This window comes from Ictidomys tridecemlineatus, chromosome 3 (genome assembly GCF_052094955.1).
Source record: "Ictidomys tridecemlineatus isolate mIctTri1 chromosome 3, mIctTri1.hap1, whole genome shotgun sequence".
Classification (NCBI taxonomy): Eukaryota; Metazoa; Chordata; class Mammalia; order Rodentia; family Sciuridae; genus Ictidomys; species Ictidomys tridecemlineatus.
The window spans coordinates 18,632,779-18,645,261 of NC_135479.1; the positions used below are offsets into that span (position 1 = coordinate 18,632,779).

Here is a 12,483-nt window from a genome sequence, read left to right on the forward strand (position 1 = left end):
TCAGCAACTTAGCAAAACACTTTTTTTAATATTATTGTAATTTTTATACCTTTATTATTTACTTCTTATGTGGTGCTGAGGCTTGAACCCAGTGCCTCACATATGCTAGGCAAATCCTTTGTCACTGAGCTATAACCACAGCCCTGAAGACCCTGTCTTAAAACAAAAAGTAAAAAGAACTGGGGATGTAGCTCATTGGTAAAGTGCCTCTGGGTTCAATCCCCAGGATCTCCTTCCGCACCAAAAAAAAGTGGTCCTTCCTGCTCTCACTAATTGAAGAAATGAAGAATTAATGAAATAATACATCTTTATACATGTATCTTTAAAAACAAACAGGTTATCTTGTAGTTGTAATAGAAAAAGGGACTGGGGCTGGGGCTCAGTGGTGGAGCGCTTGCCTTGCAAGTGTGAGGCACTGGGTTCAATCCTCAGCACCACAAAAAAAATAAAGATATTGTGTCCAACTTAAAAAAAAAATAAGTATTAGAAGAGGCTGGACTGGCTGGGGTCTGTCTGCTATAACAGGAAAGTTTAACATCTGAGTCTCCCATCCAGGGCCCAGGACTAGGGACATTTCCTTTTCTTCTGTTAGGCCTTTTTGGCTCTGTGAAACTAAAACAAAACTTCCATCCAGAAAGGAGAGGTTGCTGCTCTGCTTAACCATGTCAAAGACTGTCTTGTGTTAGTGAAAGGGAATCCCTGCAGACACAACTCCCTGGAGAAGGGAAAGCTCAACAGGCTGCCAGAGGCAGACCCAGGGCTCCTGATCTCTGTTGCAGCCACCACTGATGCCAGACTCCAACTGGCAATGGGAGAGCCCAGGATCCCTCAGCTGAAGGACAGGAGCTCAGGCTTCTGGGCGACCCTCTGTTCCCTCCTGTGGTGGCTGCCATCTGCTGATCTGTGAGGGACCTTGTGTTCTATAATGTTTTCCTATTACCAGTACTAGTAGCTCAGGGCAGAAAACTTGGAAGCCACAAAAGAGCAGAGTGGGAAAATAAACAGTGATGGGACCTTAGTCACATTGAAACCTAACAAAGTCCATGCTTTTGTTCTATGCACAGATCATTTCTTTGTATTCACAAAAACTGGCTTGCCTTGAAAAGCTCCCTCCTAAAGGTAAGTGTACTTTTGACTCTGGGATCAGAAGTGACAGGGGGAACAGCTGGTCCTCCCGTCATGGGCCCTCAGAGATTATTTTGTAGTGACTGCTATTTAAGATACCATGTGTTACTTGGGGGTGGGGAGGCCACATCATAAATGTCCTAGGCTTTATACATTTACTGAAATGCCTGTTTAAGGAACAGAGCTCTAGTCTCAGCCTAGTGGAGGCAGATACTGGTACTTAATGAATAAGTACTAAGCCAGGGAAGGCTACAGCTGGGATGGTCAAAGGAAGGCCCTGAACTGACTCTTGAGGATCTATCTGAACTGAGTCTTGAGGATCAAATCAGCCCTGACTAGGCCAAAAAAAAATGTATATCAAGCAGAGGGAACCACACAGGCAAACTCCTGAAAGCAAAGAAGAGCTGGTCATATTCAGCAATTGGTAACTAGTTTACTAAGGTTGGATTCCAGGAATTTGGGACAAGAAGGGGAGTCTGGAAGCCAGAAAACATGCAGAGGCCAATGTCTAGAGACTTCATTTTGTTGAGGTCTTTTTGTTTTTTTGTTTTTGCAGTACTAGGGATAGAACCCAGGGCCTTGCACATTCTAAGCAAGTGCTCTACCACTGAGCTACACCCCAAGGACCTCTTTTGTTGAGTTTTGATTTTGCCTGAAGGTAGAGAGAGCCACTACTGGAATGGTCAGAGGTGTGACTCAAAGATTATTTCAGCATCCATTCAAGGCATGGGTTTCAAGACCCGCCTTGAGGTGACAAAGGCAGGTTGGGTGGGAACAGGGCAGGCAGAGGCAAGATCTTGTCACTCTTTAAGAGGCAGAACAGGTATATGGGTGGCAGGAGAGAGAGGCACCAAGGACACCACAGTAGATAGAGGAGCCATCCAATCATGCCCAGGCAGGGGAGGTGAACATTCCTTGAGTCTGGGAACAGGCTGAGTACAGATCTTCCCCTGGGGAAAGGGTCTGAAGCTCTGGATGGCTGATGGTCATCAGGTGGCTCAAGAAGCTAGTGGAGGGATGAGCTGGTCCAGGAGGGCGTGTGAAGCACAAAGATGAGAGCCAGCAATCATTTCCTTAGGGTTGAGGACAGGGACAGATAGAAGGGGCAGGACAGCCGTCGCAGTGGCCTGTCATGGAGCTCACTGGATGTGTCCCTCCACACGAAGCAGCAGGTAGTCTCGGAGAAGTGGGGGCAGTGGGAGCTGAGTGGCAGCCTGCCGACAGCGACTACCCAACTGGGCTCGCACAGCCAGTCGGGCCAGGTGCTGCAGCCGCCGCGGCTGGTTTACCATACATAGGGCCGAGCTGTAGAAGGCTTCATGCTCCTAGGCCAGGAAGGAAAGAGGGTTAGTTGGCTCAGCTCCCTTGACTCTGCCCTTCCATCTGGGGCAACCTAGCAGTGAGGTGCTGGGCTTCTACAACCTGCATCTACTTGGTATATCTGGAAGGACTTGGATTCATAGGTGAGAGGCCCTGGCATGGTAGGGGAGCTGGGGCTCTCTACACCTCAGGGCAGGGTCTCAGCCATGTTGGTGAGCAAGGCTGGGCAGGTGTGTAAAACCAGAGGTCAGCCTGTACTGCAAGAGTTGGGAGGCCAGGGGTTTCACTCTGCCCATCCTCTTCTGCAGAGGGCTTTCCTGCGCCTCCCTCCAAAAGCTGGTCCCTGAGAGACAAGCATGTGGCTCATCCTTTCTCGCCATCCCCTCAGGGAGGAGCTCTGCCCTTGGGGTGGACATACCTGCCACAGCTCAGGAAGCACTGCCTCCACCCAAGTATCACAGGATGGGATGCAAGGATAGGCATTAAGCAGAACTTCCAGAGCCCGAGGAAAGTTGGCACAATGTTTCAGCATCTAGGAATCAAAAGAGGGTCTTAGGGGCTCCTTGCCTCCCCCATCCAAGGGCAGATCCAAGCTCAGCCTAATCCAAATCCCCACTCACACCCTTGTTTGGGGAACTAAGATCTGAGTTTCTCATCCTTCATCATGCTTCTGTTTCCCCAGCCTCAAGAGTGGTCCAACCTCTTGGCTAGAGTTTCCTTCAATGCTTGGACACTGCACCCCCAACGCTCTCTCCACTCCCAAGATGGGGAGGAACTTCTGGCCACTGAAGGTGGCCTTTCTAGTCTCTTGGAACACCCTCTTCCCCAGAGGCAGCTGGGGAAGAGAGTGTTCCAAGTGCTGCAACTCAGCCCCAAAACCCTCATCCCAGCCTCCTTCCTCAGCCTCCCCCACTCACCTCAGGGCACACAGGCTGGGCCCCATAGTCCAGCAGCACTGAAAAGAGGACCTCGGGTTCCCAGTTGGGGGCATCCTGCACAGCCTGCAGAGCGCAGTCCATGGGTGTGTGGCCCGCTCCGTTGGGGAGCCAAGCGCAGGCTCCATATCGCAGCAGCAGCTCAGCCAGGGCCCCGCAGCCGTTGGCACAGGCGTTGTGCAGTGGTGTGTGGCGCTTACGCCCAGCTGCCCGGGGGTCAGCCCCGGCCTCTAGGAGGTGCCGTGCCGCAGCCTCATGCTGTCGGCTGCTGCCTGGGCCCTCAGCTCCAGCGCAGGCTGCGTTCAACGCTGTCTCCCCCTGGCTGGTGCGCAGGCCCACTTTGGCACCGTTCTGTAGGTAAAGAACCACGTGCGCCTCCAGGCCGCGCGCTGCCGCCACGTGCAGGGGCGTCACCTCGCTCTCCTTGGCTGCTGAGTTCACGGTTGCTCCTGCCTCCAGCAGCAGCTTGGCACACCTGGAAACAGGAATGCAAGGGCCCAAGGTCAGGACTGAGAGCAACCCCCTTCCTTCCCACCCCTCTACTTCGAGGTACATACAGCCTCATGTTCTCCAGATCACAAAAGCCCCATGACAGACACCAGAGATGGAAGGCCCCATCAGAGCTACCAGAAGCATCTTAATTTTCACATGAAAAAATTAAGGTCTTGCACAGCAGCTAAGGACACATAAATTAGTGGCTGCACCAGAATTTGTACTCCCTCCTTGATTTCATCCTTACTCTTCATTAAAATGGGACCCCAAGGCCTGAGCTTAGATCATTTGCCCGTGGTCTAACATTATGATAGCACAAGATTTTGAAAACCCATTCCTATGTGCAGTATGAAACAAATTTTAAAGCACATGAGGCATAACAATAAATAAATAGAAATCTTAATATTATCTCCCTGCCCCCAAATTTGAAGACTATTCTTCTAGACCAAGCCAGGTTCATTTGGGCAAAGAAAGGTACTTGGGCACCTCCCTACTCAACTTTCCCCCTAGACAAAACAAAATTAAACAAAAAGCATTTTAAAGAGTACATGTTTCACAGTCTCCAAGATCCTGGAAAAATTATTGGCCCAAACACCACTGCTGCAAACATGCATTATTACCCACCGTGGACAAAACCAAACATGCAACAAACTAATAATGATGAAACTAAACTAAGAGTCATTTATAATTAAAAAGCCAGAATGGGGGCTGGGGTTGTGGCTCAGCATTAGAGGGCTGGCACAGCATGTGTGAGGCTCTGGGTTCAATCCTCAGCACCACATAAAAATAAATAAATAAAATAAAGGTATTGTTTCTAACTACAACTAAAAAATAAATAAATAAATAAAGCCAGAATGGCAGTTGCTGGAAAGCTAAAAGCAGATTCATCAACCCCAGTGAAACCCTAATAATCAGGTATCCTTTCCCCAGATGGCTAGGATGCCAAGTTCAATAGGTGTTTTTCTCAGTGTCCAAAAGTCAAGTAGCAACCAGTTTTCCAAGAACTTCTGAACTCATTTCCTCAGCGAATTCTAATCATGGGCTAATTTTTGTTTCTAAATACTTAATTTAGCAGCTGGACATGGTGGCACGTGCCTGTAATCCCAAGCAGCTCAGGAGGCTAAGGCAAGAGGATCTTTAGTTCAAGAATAGCCTCAGCAACTTAGTAAGGCCCTAAGCAAATTAGTGAGACCCTGTCTCTAAATAAAATATAAAAGGGCTGGGGATGTGACTCAGTGGTAAAGTGCCCCTGCTTTCAATCCCTGGTACTAAAAAAAAAAAAAAAAAAAAAATTAAAGAGTCAGGCATGGTGGCACATGCCTATAATCCCAGTGGCTCAAGAAGTTGAGGCAGGAGGATCCCAGGTTCGAAGCCAGCCTCAGCAATTTAACAAGACGTAAGCAACCTAGTGAGACCCTGTCTCAAAATAAAAAATAGAGGGCTAGGAATGTGGCTCAATGGTTAAGCGCCCCTGGGTTCAATACCTGACATCAAAAAAATAAATACTTAAGTTTAAGTAACACGTAAAATTTCATTCAATAGGCTTCCAGAAAGTGGCCATTTTCACTTTGCATAGAAGGATAAGTCTGTTGGGAAGTGCTTGTTCCCAGCCACATCAGACACACCTATAAAAACCTAAGAAAGAGTTGGCAAATTTGGATCACTTCCCGGTCCACCACTGGCCTAGATCTAGCAGGGAGAGAGATCCCCAGCATGTGGGCTGTGCAATGTCTTGAATCATTACCTGCTAGCCCAGTCTGTTGACTTGACTTGTAAAAGGGCAAATATCATGTAAAAGGGGTCAACCACTGTTGACCTTAAAAAAGGAAGGAAAAGAAAAGAAGAGGGACTGATGGTGAGGCTGGGAAACATGGCTAGATGTTTCCTGGTGCCTTTCTTGATCTGGCTATAGAGGATTCACAGGGAATCTGAAACTAGGATTGGAACAGGGGTTTTCCCAAAAGAAACAAGGCTTCTGCCTCCTGAGTTTAACACATGTGATATTGGACAAGACACTAAATCTTTCTGAGCCTCAATTTCCTCATTCATAGACTGAGGCCTGTCTGCAGGTTGTTATGAAGATGTATATGGCAGTGGCTCACGCTGGCAACCCCAGTACTCAGGAGACTAAGGCAAGGGATCCTAAGTTTGAGGTCAGACTGGGCAACTTAGCAAGACCCTATCTCAAAAAAAAGGGGGTGGTTTGGGGTTTGTAGCTCAGTGGCAGAATGCTTTGGGAACCACAAAGCTGTGTTTGGATGTCAAGTTCTTCTTGTCTTGGCCATGCAAGCTAAAGACACAAATGCACACACACACTCCTGCCCAAATCATCCCCACCCATGGGCACTTACTGCAAGGACTCAGGGGTTGTGCAGAAGTGCAAGGGGGTAGTACCCTCCTCTGACAGCACGTTAGCCTTGGCACCGAAGGTCAACAGCAGCCGCACACAGTCAGTCTGGGCTCTGGCACAGGCCTCGTGCAAGGCAGCCCGGCCTCCAACACGGGCATCCACCTCTGCCCCCTGCAGGATCAGGTGGCGGGCGCAATCCGTGTATCCTCTGGCTGCAGTGATGGTGAGGGGTGCTGTCTGCTTGGTCTTGGGTGTCAGTACCCAGAACCCTAAGAACAAGTAGAATTGGTGGACTGGGTAAGAGGGTGGGAAGGGCAAGGTTGGGGATACTGGCTTGTAGCTGACAGTTAAGGCTGGTCTCCCCCTGCAGAGTCCACTAAACACACGCACTGTCTCAGGCTGTATCTGTGGAAAGGAACTCAAGGCCTGAATTGGAAGTATAAATTAGAACAGCTTTTTAGAATGATTTCTCAGTCTGTAAGAAAACATAATATGTATCACAGAAAAGAATAATTGCTATAAAATCACAATAGCCTTAGGGCTGGGGTTATGGCTCAGCGGTAGAGCGCTCACCTCACACGTGTGAGGTCCTGGGTTCGATCCTCAGCACCACATATAAATAAATAGTTATTGGGTTCAAATACAAAAATAAATATTTTTTAAAAAAATCACAAACGCCAGTTAAGGAAACCTCAGGGTCTTTGAGCTGCTAATGGATTTGGTGGCTCTTTTTGTTCACCTCTGACTTTGTGGTATAGTTATGCACAGGTGGGCCTGGGCCTGAGCCTAGGAAAGGCCAAAGAACAGAAATGAATTGTAGGATACTCCTGGACAGAGAGAATTGGGTGGAAGTAGGGGGAAGGATGAAGGGGAAGGATTAGAGGTGGAATGGAGAAAAAAAAGGATTGAGGAAAGGGGAATGATCATGTGACTAGTGTTAGATTCAAAAGGTGGAAATAGTTCAGGACTTATTTAAAAGGCATTGATACTTAATAGGTTATTTGCATGCTAGCAAAGTAAGTCCTTGGTTTCTCCAAATCTTTGGTAAAGCATGTTTTGCTTTTTATTAGGATTGAAATTAAGGCTAGGCCCCATCCAGGGAATGAGCCGCAGGATAAGACCAGGATGCCCTGGGTGAGGTCACAGTCTCACTATCACGGTCAGACAGAATTTCCAGCATGGAGTGACTGTGACTCATCTGGATCTGTAAGCTCTCCCCAGGATTTTGAAGGCCCCAATCCAAGGATGGGGTTTGAGGCAATCTTCTGCCAATCTTCATTGTAGTCTCACTTGAGGTATTCGGTTGATATGAACAAATCTGCAAGCCAGAATACATCCTAGAAAAATCTTTTGGCAAGTACATAAAGATGTTCATCACACTGCTATTTAAAATAGTTAAGGGAGCATGAGGCCCTGAGTTCAACAAAAAAATTAAATTAAAAGAAAAGTTAACGGGTGACTGGGGATGTACCTCAGTGGTAGAGTGCTTACCTAGCATGCCTGCATTTGAACCCCAGCACCACAAGAAATAAATAACTAAAAGTTTAAAAAAGCTTCTTTTTATGGGGAGGGGGTACTAAGGGTTGAACCTGGGGAGCTTTATCACTGAACTGCCTCCCTATTTCTTTTGTAATTTTTCATTTTTAGACAGGGTCTCTCTAAGTTGCTGAGGGTTTTGTTAAGTTGCTAGGACTGGCCCTGAACTTTCGATCTTTATGCCTCAGCCTCTCAAATCACTGGGATTACAGGTGTGCACCACTGTGCCTGACTTAAAGATACTTATGAAAAAACAAACAAAAAAAAAACTAATCTACCCACTGTATCTGGGGGCTTGTTATATAAATCATGGTGTACACCTGCATAGAATTTATGCACCTATTTAAAATATTTTATAGACTTATGGTTATTGGCATGGAAAGATGTTACATGAAAAAAAAATCAGGTTATCAAATTGCATGTGAGGTGGGGGTGTAGTCCAGTGATAGAATGCATGCTTAGCATGCAAAAGGCCTTGGGTTCAAACCTCAGCACCAAAAAATAAAATAAAATTTTAATGTGGGATGTAATTTTATTCTTTTTTTTAATTTTTTTTTTTTTAGTTGTAAATGGACACAATACCTTTATTTTATTTTATGTGGTGCCGAGGATCAAACCCAGTGCCTCACGCATGCTAGGCAATGATCTACCACTGAGCCACAATCCTGGCCCCTCATTCTCTTTTTTTTTTCCTCTTAGTTGTCGATGGACACAATACCTTTATTTTATTTTGTGTGGCGCTGAGGGCTGAACCCAGTGCCTCACTCGTGTGAAGCGAGCACCTTACCACTAAGCTATAATCTGAGCCCTGTAATTTTATTCTATGAAAGAAAAAAAATTCAAATGTGTGGGAGATATGTCTATTCAATTATCAATATAAAATTTACACAATCTGAATATAATATTCTTAGAGATTATAACTTTTGGGCTGGGGTTGTGGTTCAGAGGTAGAGCACTTGCCTAGCATGTGTGAGGCACTGGGTTTGATCCTTAGCACCACATATAAATAAATGAATAAAATAAAGGTCCATCAACAACTAAATATATATATATATATATATTTATTTATTTTTAAATAACTTTTAATTCTGAAAAGATACATAAACCACCACTTCGGATAGGTGGTGGCAAGGGATGGTCTAGTTTTGGGTGTGCAGGTAGAGGATGAACCTAGACTCTCCCCCTCCCCTCCCCCACCCCTCTTTGTTCTCCCTCCTCCCTGACCTCTCCCTGGTGCTCCTTACCCTGTTCTGCTGACCAGGCCAGCTGGTTGCTCACAGTCTCCACAATCATATTGGCAGCCTCTTCATCTTGGAACAGAGCTTGAACCTGCTGTAGGTCACCAGAGAAGAGGGCATTGTGGACAGCTGGGTCCCTGCAGGAGCGGCGAGGCCTTGTGAGTCGGGCCTGGAAACTTGAGGGGCACCTGTGGCTGCGGCACTGCTGGGCAGCTGCACGTCGCCGATCCTCCCATCCCAGCCACTCCCGCTGCAGGCGGAGAGCACGCAGCGTAGAGGAGGTGAAGGGGAAGGTCTCCCCTGCCATGCGGAGGGGCCCAGGAGACTGGGCAGTGGCACCTGGGCAGATCCTTGTTCCTCAGCGGGACTACCACCCTTGTTCTGGAGAATCAGCCTGTCTCCTGCCCCTCCCCGGTGAGCAGGGAGAAGAGCAGCTGAGACTATAAATAGGCTCTTCACTACTCTGGTAAACAGTTTGCCGAGAATCATGATCCTGGTGCAGAGATGGTGCTGGGCCAGTTCCTGCCCCATTTGATTGGTCAGCAGGTCCTCAACTGAGGCTACCTCAGGACTCCAGGACCGCATCCTCCTACATCTCTAGTGTGTCTCGGTTGGCAAGGTCCAAGGTGAGTGAAGTAGGCAGCCATGGGATGGGATGGGATGGGATGGGATGGGAAGGGCAGGGCCGGGCGGAAGGAAGGTGATACAGCCTCTGTGACGTTTACTAGAGGGCAGGAGCCCAGGTTGACCCATAGGGAGGAGAGAGGGCAGATCTCAGCACAGGAAGTAAGGGGAGGTTGGGACTGATAACTGAGAAGATGAACAGCTCTTCCTGGCACCTAGAGTAATAGCAATCACTGCATGTGGTGTGAACCTTTACAATTTAAGTCACGTTCATATCCATCCTCATTTGGGTGACCAGGTAAATAATACAGTAATACAAAACAGGTTTTGACAGTAAATGATATGGTTAGGCTAATTATCAATTGAACTCCCAAGTTGGGAGGTCTTAGCTCTGTTTTAAGATTTAAGGCTGGGGGCTGGGGATGTGGCTCAGCTGTAGAGTGCTTGTCTCGCATGCGCGGGACCCTGGGTTCGATCCTTAGCACCATGTAAAAAATAATTGAGTGAAATAAAGGTATTGTGTCCAACTATAAAAAAAAATATTTTAAAAAAAAACAAGATTTAAGGCTTAACAAGGAAAATCACTAGCTCATGGTCACATGGCTTGAGGGCCAGAGCCAAGACCCCATCATGGGCCTGATGCCATTGACAGTGCATTTTGGCCCCAGCTGCTGTGACCACATGTAGTGAAGTCAGTTCTGTAAGCCTCCCCACTCCCTGAGCGGGATAGTGTGGTCTTTGGTCTCCACAGACTACCCTCAATGATTACTGTCCCTCCAGCTCCTAAGGGGATGCACATGTGTGCCTGATGGGGGCAAGGGATTGACCTTGAAACTCTGGGGACTGAACTAAAGAGATCTTCAAGCTGCAAAACTGTTCACTCTGAAGAGAAGGCAGCTCTGCCTCCAGGAGCCTCTAGGGGGAGGAATGAGACCGTGAAACCACCCCAGCTGGTGTGACTGACATGCTGTGGAAGGGGAGGACAGAGGACACCACCCACCGCCCACTGAAGTTCTTCTAACTCCAGAATTGGCAGGATGAGGCTGGGCTGATGTCTGCCCCACAGTGCAGTGCGCTCTTGGTGCTCCTCCCTGCCCTTGCCCTGCCATAACCTCTGCATGGGTATCTTTCACTTTGTCCTCTCCCTGGTCCCTGCACACAGACTAATTCTAACTCCTGTTCTCACATTCTCAGTCACTGTCAAGTTCAGGCTCTCAAAGCCTTAAAGCAGGATCAGCCCAACTTCTGATTGGTGTTCCTACCTCTGGTCACACCTACCTCTATTTCCCTGCCAGAATGATCTAAAATGGCAATTCACTTGCTTAAAAACTAAAATTTATGCCAGGTGTGGTGGCACACGCCCATAATCCCAGCAGCTCTGGAGGCTGAGGCAGGAGGATTGTGAGTTCAAAGCCAGTAAAAGCAAGGCACTAAGCAATTCAGTGAGACCCTGTCTGCAAATAAGATACAAAATAGGGCTGGGAATGTGGCTCAGTGATTGAGTATCCCTAAATTCAACCCTCAGTACCCCCCTCAAAAAACAACAACAAAAAAAAAACCTAATGACTTCTAGCATTAGAATGTTGTCACTGCCCTCTCTAGCTAAGCCCCAGTTCCTTGGGATGGTCCCAAGACATTAGCATTCTCCTCAAGGCTCCTCCCTCCTCCCTGCCATTCCCTGCTTAAGCTCATGCCGTTGTATACTAACTCCTCCAAGCCCACTTCCAAGATCACCTGCTCTGGGGAGATGTCTCTACAGCAACCCCAGGTGCTCCAGCCTATAGTTCCAGCTACTCCCCAATCTGTGCTTCTAAAGAACTCCGGGCAGGCTTTGCAAGCACCTATCCCATGCTGTAGACATTACTCTACCATGCTGCATGGGGCTCCAGGGCACACAGTCAGTCTGGATGTGGTGTCTAGGAGCACTTGGCTCAAGGCAGGCCAGACTCTTAATGTGTAGTGCATTGAATGGAGGCCCCTACTCTCTGCCAGAGCAAACACTCATCCGCCCACCCAAGTGGGTGGCAGCAGCTTGGGCTTTTTCTGGCACTGCCCTGGCCCTCTGTTCACTCACTCTCTGCCTGGCCCCAGCATCTTGGTAGCATTCCAGGGTGGGGGATCCCAGAAGAGGAATGAGGTCATGCACAGTGAGGGCTTGGAGATCCTCAGAGAAAGGCTCCTCTATAGATGAAGCTGTGATTAACCCTATTGGAACCCATTCAGTGTTTTATTTGTCCCGCCAACGGCCAGGCTGAGCACCTACAGCTGGGTTCCCAGGATTGGGAGTCTGGCAAGGCCAGCTGGGGCCAAGAGGGGCCCAGGTGGTAGGCGTCCCCTTTCCCCCTAAGGCACACAACAGTTCCAACCCAGCCTCTTTTCCTGCCTTCATGCCACACAAGCATGAAGGTGCTGACTACAGCTCTGTCCCTTAGAGATCCTGTGTGTGGGTCTCCTTGTACTTAGCATTAGCTTGCTGAAGGCAGAGAAAGAAAGCCTTTGCTTCAGCCTGCCCATGGTCCCACAGGAGCCCAGAAGTGCTGGAGGAAACAGTGCCAGGAGATTCGATGCCCAGCCTGGCTTCTGAGAGCTCAGAGCCTGAAGCACACAAGAAACCAGGACATGCAGTAGTTTGGGATGAGTCGAGGCTGAGCAGTGGGGTCCAGGACTCCACTCCAAGTGTCTGGAGTGAGGGACTATAGGTCAGGGTGCTGGGTGGTCTAGCTACCATGGGATAGATGGGCTCTGTCCCAGATCTAAGCTACAGAGGTTAAAGCTGTGAACTGTGGGCGGAAGAAATGCATGGTATGTTCAAGTAGGAAGACCAAATGGGAACATGAAGGGGAAAGAGTGCTGGGAAATTAGC

General features: G+C 48.2%; 1 protein-coding gene across 1 annotated transcript; it reads right to left on the reverse strand.

The window, feature by feature from the left end:
- Positions 1-1,540: 1,540 nt before the first annotated feature.
- Positions 1,541-10,926, reverse strand: Asb16 (ankyrin repeat and SOCS box containing 16). The gene is made up of 5 exons (XM_005328105.5): positions 9,003-10,926; positions 6,224-6,491; positions 3,363-3,855; positions 2,864-2,977; positions 1,541-2,450 (listed from the first exon to the last, which is right to left on the reverse strand). The coding sequence occupies exons 1-5, from the start codon at positions 9,301-9,303 to the stop codon at positions 2,265-2,267; spliced, it is 1,362 nt and encodes a 453-aa protein (XP_005328162.2). The 5' UTR covers positions 9,304-10,926; the 3' UTR covers positions 1,541-2,264.
- Positions 10,927-12,483: the final 1,557 nt, after the last annotated feature.